This window comes from Nicotiana tabacum, chromosome 11 (assembly GCF_000715075.1).
Source record: "Nicotiana tabacum cultivar K326 chromosome 11, ASM71507v2, whole genome shotgun sequence".
NCBI lineage: Eukaryota > Viridiplantae > Streptophyta > Magnoliopsida > Solanales > Solanaceae > Nicotiana > Nicotiana tabacum.
In genome coordinates this window covers 58588288-58605315 of record NC_134090.1, presented here as the reverse complement: position 1 = coordinate 58605315, position 17028 = coordinate 58588288, and the positions used below count along the sequence as shown (strand labels likewise).

Sequence of the window (17028 nt, the reverse complement as noted above, 5' to 3'; positions counted from 1 at the left end):
TTTTAAGTTGAAATATTTATAATAATGTATATTATTTTATTTGAATGTGTTCTATTTCGGTTTGTGTGTTTTTTTCGAAACTAGCATGTTAAATTTATCCAGATTTAATATTAGTATTTTCTAAAAAAATATAAATTAGTAAAATAAATTTGTCTGTTAATATCCTGATTTATATATATGTTTTTTCATTATATATATATGTTTTTTCATGTCGTTTTGTATTTTATTTGCAATTAAATTTATTTGTTGTTTATGGTTAGTTTAGATTATTTTTTAGCGTAGTAAAATCCAGACCTTTTTAGCGTAGTAAAACGTAGACCCTTATAGCGTAGTAAAATTTAGAGCCTTGTAGCGTAGTAATGTGTAGTATTTTAGCTTAGAATTCCTTTTGTTTAAGTATCTTATACTGGTAGTCGAAAATGCAAACTTTGTATAATTAAGTTAATAATTGTATCAACACACATAATTAGTAATTTGTACAATTAAGTTATTAAAAAATATGAATTTAAATTATAATAAAAACACATAATTATTAATGATAGTTTGGTGTCACTGGTCCTCAAAATATCGAGCCCTGAACCCATATATATAATTTGTACAATTAAGTTATTAAAAAATTTGAATTTACAGTTGACGACATGGACGCGACTATACATCCCGGCCCTCAGACGTTGGATCTATTAGCCCTGCAGCCCTAGCATAGATTATAATAAAAACACATTATTATATATATATAATTTGTACAATTAAGTTATTAAAAAATATGAGTTTAAATTATAATAAAAACACATATATATATATATATATATATATAATTTGTACAATTAAGTTATTAAAAAATATAAATTTAAATTATAATAAAAACACATAATTATATATATATATATATATATATATATATATATATATATATATATATATATATATATATATATATATATATATATATATATATATAATTTGTACAATTAAGTTATTAAAAATAATAATTTAAATTATAATAAAAATACACAATTATATATATATATATATATATATATATATATATATATATATATATATAATTTTTACAATTAAGTTATTAAAAAATATGAATTTAAATTATAAAAAACACATATATATATATATATATATATATATATATATAATTTGTACAATTAAGTTATTAAAAAATATAAATTTAAATTATAATAAAAACATATATATATATATATATATATATATATATATATATATATATATAATTTGTACAATTAAGTTATTAAAAAATATAAATTTAAATTATAATAAAAACACATAATTATTAATGATAGTTTGGTGTCACTGGTCCTCAAAATATCGAGCCCTGAACCCATATATATATAATTTGTACAATTAAGTTATTAAAAATAATAATTTAAATTATAATAAAAACACATAATTATATATATATATATATATATATATATATATATATATATATATATATATATATATATATATATAATTTGTACAATTAAGTTATTAAAAATATGAATTTAAATTATAATAAAAATACATTATTATATATATATATATATAATATATATATATATATATATATATAATTTGTACAATTAAGTTATTAAAAAATATGAATTTAAATTATAATAAAAACACATAATTATATATATATAATTTGTACAATTAAGTTATTAAAAAATATGAATTTAAATTATAATAAAAACATATATATATATATATATATATATATATATATATATATAATTTGTACAATTAAGTTATTAAAAATAATAATTTAAATTATAATAAAAACACATAATTATACATATATACATATATATATATATATATATATAATTTGTACAATTAAGTTATTAAAAAATATGAATTTAAATTATAATAAAAACACATAATTATTAATGATAGTTTACAGTTGACGACATGGACGCGATTATACATCCCGGCCCCCGGACATTGGATCCATTAGCCCTACAGCCCCAGCATAGATCTGAGTATATATGGGACGGACAGTTGCTTACGCAGACTTTCCGGGCTAGGAGAGTGGATCTATTGTGGGAGTTTTTGAGTCCTCCCCGTGTTCTACATCCCCGCGTGGTCCATTACTTGAAGGAGATGGGATTATATAGGATTATTAGGATTGGTCGGATATAGCTTGACTATGCTTTGATCACGGCCTTGATTGAGTGGTGGCGACCGGAGACACACACTTTCCATTTGCCCATCGGCGAGGCCACCATCACACTCCAGGACGCTGAAATTTTATATGGCCTGTCCGCTGATGGCTTGCCAGTTTTACTGCCTACGACGATGAGATATTATTTGCGGCAGGCATATTGGGATATGTTGCACATGCTCACGGGTTTCATGGCGGAGGACGAGGCGGTAGCGTCTGGGTCCAGTCGTATACAGTTGGTCCCCATTAGAGACCACCTGGTGCAGATCCACCATACTATCACCGATGAGTCTGCGGAGGTGGATGTACAGCGATATACGAGGTTGTTGTTGCTCCTTCTATTTGGGGGGGGGTCTTGTTCCCGAACACTTCGGGGAACCTAGTGAGCCTCCATTTTCTGCATCATATTGCCCGGTTCGAGGATACATCTTTGTACAGCTGGGGTGGTGCTGTCATCTCATATTTGTACAGGCAGATGTGTCGGGCTTGCATCGGCACACAGAGAGATGTTGGTGGCTTTCTGCCCTTTTAAACAGGTGACAACATATTCAAATAATATGTCCATTAGTTACAATTCTACCTAGTTATAGTTAATCTTATACTTTACGTCAACTTTGTATGTTAGGTTTGGGTCTGGGAGTGATTTCTACAGTTTCAGCCACCTCTACCACAGCTATCGGCTAATGTAGAAATTCCGCAACTCCCTCTAGCCTGTAGGTGGGTTATGCGTCGTACTCTTGCACGAGAGTATGATGCCCATCATAATCTCCCCCTCTGCAGGGATGTGTTGGATCTGCTGGAAGACGCACAGGTGAATATCTAACTAAACTTACCTGTTATAGATTAACTTAGTGATGCGCATACTAACGGTTTGTGCTCTTATTTGATATTTCATCTGGACGTCGTACACCGATGAGGTGATAGGTACCCAGCCAGTGTATTGCACGTTCAGACGACATATTTGGAGGGCTTCTGTCCCGCTCATATGCCTCGATATTGTCGAGCATCATGCCTCCGAGCGGGTATTTTGTCAGTTTGGCCTGCCGCAGCCTATACCGACTCCACCTGCATGGCATGCTTTACATTATGAGAGGGATGATCGGTCCAGGGCAGACGACACATTTATGGCATGGCTTAACGAGCAGTTGGGTACCTGGGACAGGCGAGGGGACTTGACCCCACCTCCGCAGCACTTTCCTATTCCACGTTATATGGCATGGTACCGCACTGTTTCCCGACTTTTTATCGGGAACCCAGTTCATCAGGCACACGATCGGTACGTCCCATACGCCGGGAGACACGAGGCCCTGGTATGTTTTCTGTTATTATTAGTTATATAGCTATAATTTAGTGCCAAATATGTAGTTTATATTTTTTACTTTGTGCAGGCGATTGGATTGCATACCGTCTATCATATGGGGCAGCAGATGCAGAGTTATGTCCACGATCCTGTGGCCATGTAGGAGTATAGTCGTTGATTCATGGATGTGGCTGCCCAGACACTGCAGCGAGCCTGATCGGATCATCGCTTGGCACACGAGGCTGATTATATGGACCCAACCACGTACCAGCGAGGCCGTGGTGCCCGACGAGCTGGTGGTGCCCGAAGAGCTGGTGGTGCCGGACAACGTGGTCGTGGGCGGAGAGGAGGTGGTCCCCAGCAAGGGGGCGTTGAGGCTCCTGCTGATGATGTTGATGCTGATATGGCAGGTGGCATGCATGAGACGGACATGCCGTCTTACAGCCTTGGAATTTATCGCACTCCAGTGCCATCGCAGGTGACCCCATCGGGTCAGTTATTGATCACGGGCTCGGATATTCAAGGAGTGGATTGAGGTAGATACTTCCCAGGCCCGTCTACCACTATTGAGGATCGGCCGACCCGAGATTTTTATAGTGGGCGCCAACTGAGTTATGGCTCCACATCACATGCGCAGGTATGAGTTTATTAGTATTGAATTTGAATTTGTGTTAACTGTAACTTATTTATTTTCTTTAACTTTATTAATTTCCTTTTTAAGGCTTCATGCGATGCAGCGACAGATGACTACATTCAGGATCTAGAGACGATGATGGTAAGACAATATAAATTGTTGTGAATTGTTATGTAGTTTTCTATACTAAGTTTCATATTATTATGTAGCCTTCTACTAGAGCTGACAGCACCACCGATACATGTCATCCTGCGCCGCATCCAGCTATAAGGAGACGACTTGATGATGATGATCCTGATAGCGTACCCGGGTGGGAGGGGATGCGCCTCAGGCCAGCGGCTGCTTGATATCATACTTTCCATAGACATGAGTTCCGTCTATGGATATTACTGGCCGGCAATGCAAAAAACCATCAATTGCTGGCTTAAACGCCCAGAACACGTAATTGAATATGTATTATGGTGTTCCCGGACTCTACTCAAGCTTCCATTCAACAACTGTCCCAGGGTTAAAGTACTGCAGTGCGGCCATGTACTTTGGCAGAGATGCAAATGACTTATCCCAATTACCGTAGACAATTTCAAACACTCGTTTGCGCCCGAGAAATGCCTTTCTTTTCGTAATGGTATGGCCATATTCCTGGTGGACCAATGTAATGCACTCTTTGATTGTATACCTTATGGACGCTTCGATATGCAAAATAAGTACAAGAGAAATCAAGTCAATATCCAAGTTGAAGTAATTCCCGTTGAATGTGTCCATTTCGCATGTGTGGGTGGGAATGTATTTACCCACTTTCCACATACCTATCTTCTTCTTGGTCGCACGCAACATCCAATTACATGGCCAAAACCACCTGCGGCAAACAACCTTGTATACCATCGGACTTGACTCCCATACCTGCATCTCACGACACTCTTTTATGTTGTGCATTTTACAAGCCCTGCTTAAGCGCGTTTTATCAGGAAAAAGCATCCCCTTTGCAAGCACCGTTGGTCTAGACTCATCCCACATTGCTGTCCGGAGTTCATCAAAATCCTTTGTTAGAGCTTCCACATCCGGCACGGTTGGCAAGTTATCAATGTAAGGAATCTCCCTTGAATGAAACGGCACTTCGGACTCATACACTCTTCATCTAGGGGGGTCTCTCTTCAAATCAGGTCCTTCATCCTCATCGTGCTCATCACCATCCTCACGAAAAAAGGGTGTCTCGTCTCCGGATTCATCGGCATTGTTATCGTAATCACTGTTCTGTTCCTCACTCTGTGCATCTGCCAGATCCCGATGTAATACGTCGTTTTCGGTCAATTGAGTGAGTACGGGTGGTTCAACTTGCTCGTTTTCACTGCACAACCAACAAAAATATAAGCTACTGAATTAATAAATGATTTACATATGGCTATATCACTTCACTTACAAGTAGTAATGTGATGAAATTTCATGATGAGCGTTTTCAATTAAGTGATGACTACCGGATGGACCACTTTTAAAATTCATATCCGGCTGGTATCCCCTATTAAATATATGAGCGTTTGTGAGCACCTAATTTTTGACAATATTTAATTTTTTTTGTCACTTCTTCTATGTAAATATTTTAGGGGGTTTTAACATGCAAATTTTTAGCTTTGTTATACTTTTTATTATAGGTTAAAAATACAAAATTTTAGAAGGTGAATTATTACTATTAATATTATTTTATTTTTATTCTTATTTTTAAATAATAAAAAAAAACAGAAAAATATTAAATTTTTTTTTAATTTTCGGGAGAGATTTAAAAAAATAAGAAAAAGGGAAGTATGGAATTAAAAAAAAAGTAAAAGTAGGTGGAATTCTCTTTTAAAAAAGTAAAAGAAAGTGAAAAATTAAAAAAATAAAAGTAAAGTTTTGTGGAAATTTTTAAAAATAAAAAGTAAAATAATGTTGGAATTAAAATATAATATAAAGGTAGCTGAAAATTTTAAAAAATTTAAATTAAAATAAAGTAGAATTTTTTAAAGAAAAGTAAAAGAAAGTGGATTTCTTTTTTAAGAAAAGTAAAATAAGTGGAATTCTCTTTTAAAAAAGTAAAAAAAGTGGGATTTTAAATAAGATAGAAGTAATTAAAGTTGGAATTTAAAAAATAAAAGTAAATAAAGGTGGTAATTATTTTTATAAAAAAAGAAAAGCAAAATGTAAGTGGGATTTCTTTTAAATAAAAAAATTAAAAAAAAAATCTGAATTTTTTTGAAAATTCTCCTATAAATAGAAGAGAAATATTTGAAGAAAAGAAGAGAAAAAATAGGGGAGGAAATTGAGAGAAAACAAATTTTCTTCTTCTACACTAAAGAGAATTTCTACTAGTTTCATTCTTTCTTCCTATTTCTTTCACAAAAAAAATATATAACCATTCATTACCTTGTTTAAGACCAAAAAATACCTCAAAAACAGGAGCTAAATCACGCCAAAAATCAAATCCAAAAGCTTCAAACTCAATTTAAAAGATAGCCCATAATACTAGCCCGAAGAGGTCGAAGTCGAGTTTGGTTCGAAAGGTTTCCACTCGTTGCCTTTGATTATGGTTCGTTTGCACATTAAATTTGAAGATTTTTTGCTCCATATGTATTGAATAAGATCTTCATCTATAAAAGGTTCATTCTTATCTTAACCAATGTTTTCATTATTTTTCTTTCACCATATTTCCTTTTGATTTGTATATTATATTTTGGTATCTACCAACTTGAAAGATATGAACAAAAAATAAAGGAAGAGCGTCAAAAATAGAATTCGTGAGAGACAAGGAGTTTCTTCAATGAGATTGTAGTTCATAGGGAAAGATAGGAAGATGTATTCAAAATGGAGAGAGAACGATGTAATAGCTTGGATCCAAATTAAAGGATGTTAAGTCAATAGCAAATTTGATACCGACATGGGTGAATAGGTCCATAATAACTCAAATCATATATTTCTTCAATAATAATTTCATATTCATAAATCATGACCTTACAATAATCTCAAAGTAGTTTTAGGAAGAAACAATCCAATCATGAACATCGTAGCTTGCTTTAGGCGCGATTAATAAATCATCACGGCTATGGGTACGGTTCCCGTGGCATAGTTGTGATATCTAATTCCCAAATGCGGGTGTGTATTTTATGTGACCTGATCATAATAACTTCGAACAATAATAAAATAAACATATCACGAATCGCGGGTGCATTTCATGTAGCGTGGTTCGCGGTGTGTTCCAAAACGGCAAGTGTACGACAATCGTAACTTGTTCAAGAAATAAATTCCATAAATCCTAAAAAGAGGTTAAAATAATTAAAAGCGGTTATAAAGTTAAAATGCACAATGGGTTTAAAATGTGTAGTAAATCAAATAATAAGCCAATTTATAATAGTTAAAGCGACAGTGCTAGAACCACGGAACCCGGAAATGTCTAACACCTTCTCCCGGGTTAATAGAATTCCTTACTTAGAATTTCTGGTTCGCAGACTTTTAAATAAAGTCGAAATTTCCTTGATTTGGGATTTTAAAATAAACCGGTGACTTGGGACACCAAATAAACTATTCCAAGTGGCGACTCTGATTCAAATAAATAATCCCTTTTCGAATAATGTCACTTAAATTTGAAAAACTCCTTTATATACGCTCGGGTGTGTAAAAAGGAGGTGTGACAGATCTGGCGACTCTGCTGGGGATCCAAACCCAGAACTTCGGTTCAGGGTTCAAGAATTCGAGCTTAGAATAACTGTTATAGTTGGCTTGTTTTATCTGATTTTTACATGTTGAGCCTAATGTGCTAAATGCCGTTTTTACCGCTTTGATATTGTTTGGACTGTATATAAATTGCTACGAAACCCTCCTCTCTCTGAGTCTTCTAAATCATCTGGGAAGTGTGCACTTCGTGTGACTTCTTTTCTGTTAGAGTCTTATCCCAATTTTAGAACGAGGTTCGGACAAGTTGCAAAGCCGGTGAAGCTTCTGTATTCCCGGTACGCTGCCCCCCCTCGGCTCGAGCTGTCCGCTCGGGTAAGCCAGGTCTAGAACAATAAACCCAGGTTTTTAAACCTAGTATAACAAGCCTCATGCCGGATCCCTAGTAGGAACGTTTGTTTGCATCATGTGCATTTGACTTTGGAGACTCAACACAGGGGTTGGGTCTGTCTAGGACAGGTGTACCCAAATGAAAAAGACCATCCTGATGCATCTTACGTGCTACTTGCGCATCTGTTTGTTTCAGCTTGCATGTTGACCGACTTCTAGAACAGAGGAAGAAAATAAAAATAAAAATCAAAAAATCAAAAAAAAAATAATAATAATATAGGAGTGAGAGGTAGGTATTTAGAAAATTCTGAAACTCTGCCGAAATTCCGGAAAAAAAAAAGAAGTCATCTCCAAATGAGCCAAAGTTTTCAACTGCCATGTTTTGTCAAAACTAGCGAACTACGCGGGTCTGATTCTCACCGGATGTGAGATACGTAGACAAACTCATCGGTTCCGGCCCATAATTTTCAAAAAAAAATCCAAAAATATTTTCCTTTACTTCATCTCTAGAAAAGTCTTTTTTTTAAACGCCAATTTTCAAAAAATCCAAAAAAAAATATATTTTCCATTACTTGCTTTTTAAAAAAAACAATATATACAAAAATATTTTCTTTTACTGCTTCTTTAGACCCTAATTGTTTTTAAATATATATACAAAAATATTTATATATATATATATATATATATACAAAAATATTTTCTTTTAATTTCTTCCAAAAATCCAAAAATATTTTCATTCTTCTTTCAAAATTGAAAAGAAAATTCAAACTTCAAAAATATTTCATTTTTTTAGAAGCATTTCTTTCATAAATTCAAAATAAAATTCCAAAAATATTTTTCTTTATTCTTTAGAAGTTTTGTTTTCTATCGGAATTCCAAAAAAAAATAATAAAAGTCAAAATTAAAAAAAAAATCTTTCTTCTTTCGAAATTCCCAAAAAAAATATTGAAATCAAAAATATTTTCTTTCTTCTTTATAAGTCTTTCTTGCGGAAATTAAAATATTCCAAAAAAAAGAGTTAGTTTATTTACTTTATTTTTGGTCTTCCCGAACTACGCTAGTTTGATTCTCATCGGATGTGGGATATGTAGGCAACCCCCATCGGGTCGAACTTCATTTTTGTAAAAATATCCCCAAAAGAGCAAAAAAAATTGTTTTGATTGTAAATAAGAAGGTGATGTCATTCTTGTCTAAAATAGTTGAATGTCTCCAAAAGGGCGCCGGAAGGCCGTTTTTGCAAGAACAACCACCTTTAGTAGTTTTTTAAGGTTTTGGATGTTTAGCAAACACAGCCTTAAAATCTTCTTCCCCGAAGTGCTGAAAGGCCGGATTTGCAAAGCCGGATTTTTTATGAAATTTTAAAAAAAATTTAGTGATAACCTTTTCTTGAGTCAAAATGAGTCATAACCTTTTAAATTAAATCACCCTAATAAATGTGCAGGATGAGCACAGATGAAAACGAACCCTTCGCAGCTCTTGAAGAGATCCCCTTACAGCTCCACATGTGGTGGAATGACCTAGGAAAAGGTAGCCGAGGAACTGTGATAAAAGTTTTGGGTGGTCTTGTCGGACTTTTTAACATCAAGCTAAGATTCGACGTGATTGAAGCCTTGATACCTTTTTGGGATCCGACTCGCAATGTGTTTCGCTTTTCTGATTTTGAGCTCACACCCACGCTAGAGGAAATTGCGGGTTACGCCGGCCTTGGCGGAAACCTTAGAAGTCGGTACCCGGTGTCACCGAGACCAATATCTCCTCACAAGTTTCTGGATATGTTGAGTATTAGCCGGGATATTCAGGATGGGAATTTATCTGGAGGGTTTTGCACTTTCCAGTTCCTGTACCAACGCTATGGAAATCCCCAAGGTTTCGAAGCACCGAATACTGGTCTGACCCATGCCGGCAATAAAGATAAATGGGAGGCAAGGTGGGGTTTGGTTTTTTTAGTAGCATTCTTGGGTGTTATAATATGTCCGCGAAAAGATGGCAACATAGAATTGGGCCTCGTGGGAATGGTTGATGTCGCAATCAAGAAAGCTAATGGGACATTAGTTCCCCTAATCTTATCTGAGATTTATCGAGCTTTGACCATCTGTCGAGAAAGGGGAAAATTCTTCCAAGGCTGCAACTTACTACTACAATTGTGAATACTAGAACATCTCTGCCACTGTGTCGGGTATATGAACTACGGCATGACCGGTTTGGATTGCATCGAAGAATTTGAAAGCCGAGTGGCGGGGGTTGAATTTCCAGAGGGTACCGAAGCTTGGTTTGCCCACTTGAGTTCTTTAACTTCGGATAAAATTGAGTGGACGTTTGGATGGCTCCCTGCCACCGAAGTCATACACATGTCAGCTAAAGTGTGCTACTTTCTCCTAATGGGCATCCGGAGCATCCAGCCATATACTCCTCACAGGGTTTTGTGCCAACTAGGAAGATTTCAAACTGTCCCCCATGATGAAGATTTGAGTGTATATGTCGTCGAATTGGGCCCAAAGGCTGTATTTCCAGAAGGAAGAGTTCGCCAAGTTTGGAATGAGTGCAGATTTCTCGGACCCAAGACTATGGTGCGGGATCTAGCTAGAGGTGAGGTGGACCCCAATTATATGGTTTGGTTTGGCAAAAGATTTCAAATTCCTCGATAGCCCGAGAGACCTGCTAAGAGATCTCATGTCCAACAATTCACTAATGACTCGCAGGAGCAGTGGGGCTGGTTGGCAAAAGAAGAAAGCTATAGGGCTAAGATAAGTAAATTAGAGGGACAAATCAGGGACCTCAAATTTGGCAACAGTATCCAAGCTAACGCAGATGAAGGGGAAAAGAAAAAGCTAACTCAGGAAAACGAAGCTCTCAAAGCTCAAATCCATAAAATGAGAATAGCTGCTAGAAACCCGGAAAGAAGCCGGGCAGATGAAAGGCTTATAAGCAGTCTGAGAAAGAAAGTACTTGAGTGTCAAGATGACCTAGAAAAATCTGAGGCTAGTCTAGCAAAAGTCCGAGCACAATTGGCAGAGAATGCAGAAGAGCGGGCAGAGTTTGTGCGACAAATGAAAAGAAAATATGAGGGGACAATCGCCAATTTAAAGAGAAAGCTAATCACCCTTGAGAGGCGGACAAACAGGCCAGGAATTTTAAAGCCGATAGGGAACATTGTTATGCTTTGATGGCCCAAATGGATGAAGATATGCAACAATTGCGAAATCAAAATCATCATGACACTCAAGTGTTGGAAGCCCGGAATCAGAAAATCGGGCGTTTACTTCAGGAAAAAGGTATTGTCCGAGAGAGGGTTAGAGCCATTGCCGACTACATCGTCATGAAATACCACGCATGTGAGGATATGACTCAGACCACTTTCTTCGCTGCTGTAATAACATTTGTCCGCCAGATAATGAGTGATTTGGAGCGGCTTCAAGGGGATCTCGCACGTAGTCCCGTGAGACCGAATGATGTCCCACGGGCCCCAAGAGTCGAAGCATTGATGTATTCATGATTTTTCACTAATTTAGTCTGTATTTTGGAAATTATTTTTTAGTCTGTTGGTAGTTTTAAAATTCCAAGAAAAGGAGTAGTTTGAAGTCTTTTGTAATAGAAAGTTTAGGAGTTTTATTAATGAAAATCTGAAAATTCCCAAAAAATTGTTTCTTTATTTTTTGCACTTATTTTTCTTGAACTACGTAATGATCTGATTCACGCGGCGTCGTGATACGTAGGCAATCCTCATCGGATCCGGTCACGATTTTTGTAAATAACTCAAATAAGAGAGGGGTGTGAAAAAGAGAGCCAAAGAAAAACCAAAAGAAAAACGAAAAAAAGGGCAAGGAAAGAGAGGAAAGAAAAGAGTGGAAAATGGGAATAAGAGGAGAAGTACAAAAGCCAAAAGTGGAAAGAAAAAGAAAATTGGGAAATAAGCAGAGCTGGGATGAAACATGCAGCCGTTGCGAAACATGTAGAAACGCATTTAATTGTATAGGTGCATCACACCCCAACGTGCGATTTCCTATGTGTTAATTGCTTCAAACTAACTGGTTTGTTGTCTACTATTGTAAAGGTTTTATAGTAAGGTGGTTGGTTTTGTGGTAGTCTGGCTTCACATTCATACTTCACAAGGTCAAAAGAAAGCGTTGAAATGTCTTCGGAAATTCCTCTGCCAACAGTCCTATTCCAGAGGATAGTCCGATCTCGGCCATCCCAACTTCTGAGTCAGCAACGGCTGAGGAAAATAGAATTTTGCGTCTCCGCATGATGGAAATATGGGACGCCTGGGCCAATGAAAAAGAACCGCCAAGTGCGATCCCTGGATTCCCTGAGCTTTATCCCAGGGAAAGTGAGACCTCCAACATCCCCATAAGTTATCCAAATACCCCACTGGGATATCCTACCATTTCAACCCACTTTGCTGGAACACCTTCTGAGTCTCGCCCCCAGGTGTTAGCTTCAATTGCGGCTTCAAACATATTCATTGTGCCACCTTGTTCAGCTACGGCACAACCTGCTTTACCTAGGCCTAACTTTGATTCATCTTCCTTCACATTTCAAGCACCATCTTTCCTAGTGGAACCTCCTCAGTTTCCTACTTATACTTACCCTCAACCACCCCAATTTGAGTTCACTGCGGGGCAAGAAAAGACCACCAAAACTCCTGAGCAAGAAGAGATTGTGAGGAAGATGAGGAGTTTGGAAAAGAGTCTCAAAAGCATACAAGGCTTGAGTGGACAGAAAAGTGTATCCTATGCCGACTTATGCATGTTCCCTCATGTGCACCTACCATTGGGATTCAAAACCCCAAAGTTTGAGAAGTACGATGGGCATGGTGATCCTATTGCTCATCTCAAGAGATATTGCAATCAGCTGCGAGGAGCCGGTGGAAAGGATGAACTACTCATGGCCTATTTTGGAGAAAGTCTGGTTGTCATCGCATCTGAGTGGTACATGGACCAGGATATATCCCGCTGGTACATCTGGGATGATCTTGCTAGAGATTTCGTCTGGCAGTTCCAGTACAACATTGATATTGCTCCAGATAGGAACTCATTGACAAACTTGAAAAAGAAATCCTCAGAAAGCTTCCGAGAGTACGCAGTTAAATGGCGTGAGCAGGCATTCAGGGTAAAGCCTCCGATGGATGAGGTTGAAATGGTCACAGTTTTCCTTCAAGCTCAGGAAGCTGACTACTTCCAAAATATGATGTCCGCAATGGGTAAACTGTTCGCTGAAGCTATCAAGATTGGCGAAATGGTTGAAAATGGGCTGAAAACGGGTCGAATTCTAAGCCAATCCGCTATCATAGCTACCTTCCAAGCCATTCAGGGTGGGTTTGGAGGAATAGCAAAGGGAAAGAAAAAGGAAGAAATATCCATGGCAGTGTCGGGTGCAAGGAGAAACTGTACTCCCAGATCCCTTTTCTCAGAAAGGACCCCGCAACACTATTACCCTCACCAAGACTTGGCCTATACTCCTCAGCCATACTCGGTCATGAATGCTTAGCCTTATGTCCAGTCACAACAACAAGCCAACAGAAATCAAAGTCTATTTCCCAGAAACCAACCTCCTTACCAAACCCACTACAACCCCCGTCCTCCACAAAATAATTTCCACCCTCATGAACCGCCCAAGAGGCCAAATTTCATATCAATTGGCGAAACCTACTCCAGCCTATTACCAAAGCTTGTTCAAATGGGTCTGCTACAGCCTGTTCCTCAAACCAGGCAAAACCCAGCATTACCCGCTTACAGAGCCGGTACCCGATGCGCCTATCACTCAGGGGCAGAAGGGCATGACACGAATGATTGCTGGACTCTGAAAAGAGCCGTGGAGAACTTGATAGAACAAAGGAAAATAGTGCTGAGGGATGAAGATATTCCCAATGTGACCAACAACCCACTGCCAGCCCACAACAATGGACCGGTAATTGGAATGATTTGTGAGGATAAGGAATTTGACCCAGCATTAAAGGCCATCATTGCCATTGCTGACGAAGAAAATAAACCAAAAACTGCCCCGAAGCAAGATAAAGGGGAGAAAAAGAAAAAAACCACCCCTCCAAAGTCAGAGAAGAAAATTGAAGTTGAGACCGGGGCAACGCCTCCCAAAGATGTTGTTATCTACGTCCCTCAAGGCCGTAAAGAAAAGCAGATGACATTGAGTCCTCCCAAGAGATTCGAGATGAACAAAACAACCCAGATGTATGCGCCCAAGGGGGCTTATGTGATGCGGGGGCCAATTAAGCCATCGAGGCTGAATGAGCCCGTGGTTATTGGACGCGCGCCACAGAAGCCCATGAAAGATCCTACTGTTGTGCCCTGGAACTACAACAAAACGGTGGTGACCTATAAAGGCAAAGAAATCCCAAGAGAAGTTCAAGAAAATAACCCTGTTAAAAAGTATTCTAATTTGGAAGAGGTGAACAACGCTACTAGAAAGCGCTTCCCACTTAAGAAGCCCGTGAGTGCCGAAGAAGCGGAGGCTTTCTATCAAAACATGAAAATGGCAGATTATGAGGTGATTGACCAGCTTCGAAAATTTCCCGAACAAGTCTCCTTGTTGGCTTTGTTGATGAACTCCGCTGAACATCAGAAGGTATTGATCAAGACACTTAACGAAGCATATGTGCCTGTTGACACTTCTGTAGAGCAGTTGGAGAGAATGGCGGAAAGATTTTTCGCAATCAACCAGATCACTTTCAGCAAAAATGATTTTCCCTCAGAAGGGGGCGCACATAACAAAACCCTGCTCCTAACAGTCAAATGCAAAGGGCACTACGTGGAAAAGGTTATGTTGGACGGAGACTCTGGAGTAGACATTTGCCCACTTTCAACTCTACAACGCATGGAAATCGGGACCGAAATAATCCGACCCAACAATGTCTGTGTACGTGCCTTCGATGGCATCAAAAGGGACACAATTGGAGAGATCGATCTAATTCTGACCATCGGCCCAGTAGACTTTGAAGCAACCTTCCAGGTTCTAGACATGGACACATCCTACAACTTTTTTTTGGGAAGGCCATGGATTCATGCAGCGGGGGCTATACCCTCTACTCTTCATCAGATGGTGAAGTTCGAGCATGAGGATCAAGAGATCGTGGTCCACGGAGAAGATGAGCAATCAATTTATCGGGACCCATCAGTCCCATGTCTTGAAGTAAGAGAGGGGAGTGAGCACATAGTTTATCAGGCTTTTGAAATTGTGGTTGCAGGCCAGTACAAAGAAGGAAACCCTTGCCCCCAACCCTTCTTTTCTAATGCATCAATCATGGTGGCCAAAGAAATGATCTGACATGGCTTCAAACTGGGGAAGGGACTGCAAGGGATAGTTGAACTTATCACCCTGCCCACCAGTGAAAAGTTCTTCAGGGTAGGCTCCCGACCCACTCCAGCTGATATAAGATGGGCAGATGATTGAAAGAATGATGGTTGGGTCTTGCCTCAGCCAGTTCCGCATCTGTACAGAACATTTGTCAAGCCAAAATACCAGAAGAAAGAAGAAGATGAGGCCTTTACTGCCGAAGAGATTGAAGAGATCTGTGGGGCAATGAGGAAGATACTATATGAAACCCACATGGTCCAGCCAGGGGAGGGCTCAAGCACCGCTGAGGTGCTGTATATGGGATCCAATGCCAAGCTACAGAATTGGAAGGCTACGCCATTCCCAATCAGGCGAGAGTCCCGGTAGATCTGTCCTTCCACTTTTCTGCATCACGAGTTATTTCAGGGTGTAACTCGGATGTTTTTCTTTTAGTTTCCTGTCTTTAAATGCTAATGTAAACCCTGTTATCTTCAAAATTCAATGAAATGAAATTAATATTTCATCGTTCATCTCTCTTTATTCTTTCTGATTTTGTTACTTTTTCTTATTTCTTCTTTCAGTTCTAATAATGCGGCTTTAAATAACATGACATGCTTGCGGACTTCATGCCCAGATTCAAACATGCTGTCTAATTGTGAAATAATGAATCAAGAAATGGAATATGATGAAGAAGAGGCTTTTAAGGAAATAAATCGAGAATTGGAACACTTTGAGAATAAACCTAAGCCGAACTTAAATGAAACCGAGCCGGTTAATCTAGGTAGCTCTGAAGAAGTCAAAGAAACCAAGATAAGCATTCACACAGATGACAGAACCAGGGACGCATTGATCCAACTTTTGTTTGAATTCAAAGATGTGTTTGCTTGGTCATACGATGACATGCCAGGATTAAGTGTCGATTTAGTGGTCCATAAGTTGCCAACCTACCTCGATTATTCCCCTGTCCAGCAAAACAGAGGAAGTTCAAAATTGATGTCAATGACAAGATTAAAGAAGAGGTCACAAAACAGTTAAAGGCGGGAGTGATCCGAGTGGTTCGATACACCACATGGCTGGCTAACATAGTTCCCGTGCCAAAGAAAGATGGGAAAATTCGGGTGTGCGTTGACTACCGAGATCTGAACAAAGCAAGCCCCAAGGACAATTTCCCTCTGCCAAACATCCACATCCTTGTTGATAACTGCGCCAAACATGAAATACAGTCTTTTGTGGATTGTTATGCAGGATATCACCAGGTGTTGATGGATGAAGAAGATGCGGAAAAGACAGCTTTCACCACACCCTAGGGCACCTACTGTTATAGCGTCATTCCTTTTGGTTTGAAAAATGCCGGGGAAACTTACATAAGGGCCATGACTGTCATATTTCATGACATGATGCATCAAGAGATAGAGGTGTATGTGGACAATGTGATCATCAAATCCAGAACCCAGGACGACCATGTTCGGGTCCTAAGAAAATTCTTTGAGCAGCTACGTAAATATGATTTGAAGCTAAATCCGGCGAAATGTGCATTCGGAGTTCCGTCTAGCCTAGAAACTTTGCTCCAAAGTTAGAAGTGCGGCCTAGAAACTTTGAAGTGGG

The 17028-nt window shown here is 38.2% G+C and overlaps 1 protein-coding gene and 1 long non-coding RNA gene across 2 annotated transcripts; both read left to right on the top strand.

The window, feature by feature from the left end:
• The first annotated feature begins 3787 nt into the window (after positions 1 to 3787).
• On the top strand, positions 3788 to 5212 carry LOC142166520 (uncharacterized). The gene is made up of 3 exons (XR_012696928.1): positions 3788 to 4113; positions 4198 to 4251; positions 4320 to 5212. It is a non-coding gene; the product is annotated as an uncharacterized LOC142166520 (long non-coding RNA).
• Positions 5213 to 13020: 7808 nt separating this feature from the next.
• LOC142165867 (uncharacterized) lies at positions 13021 to 15409 on the top strand. Its single transcript, XM_075224248.1, has 4 exons — positions 13021 to 13122; positions 13237 to 13374; positions 13828 to 15099; positions 15335 to 15409. Exons 1-4 carry the CDS (start codon positions 13021 to 13023, stop codon positions 15407 to 15409), a joined length of 1587 nt encoding a protein of 528 aa, XP_075080349.1.
• Positions 15410 to 17028: the final 1619 nt, after the last annotated feature.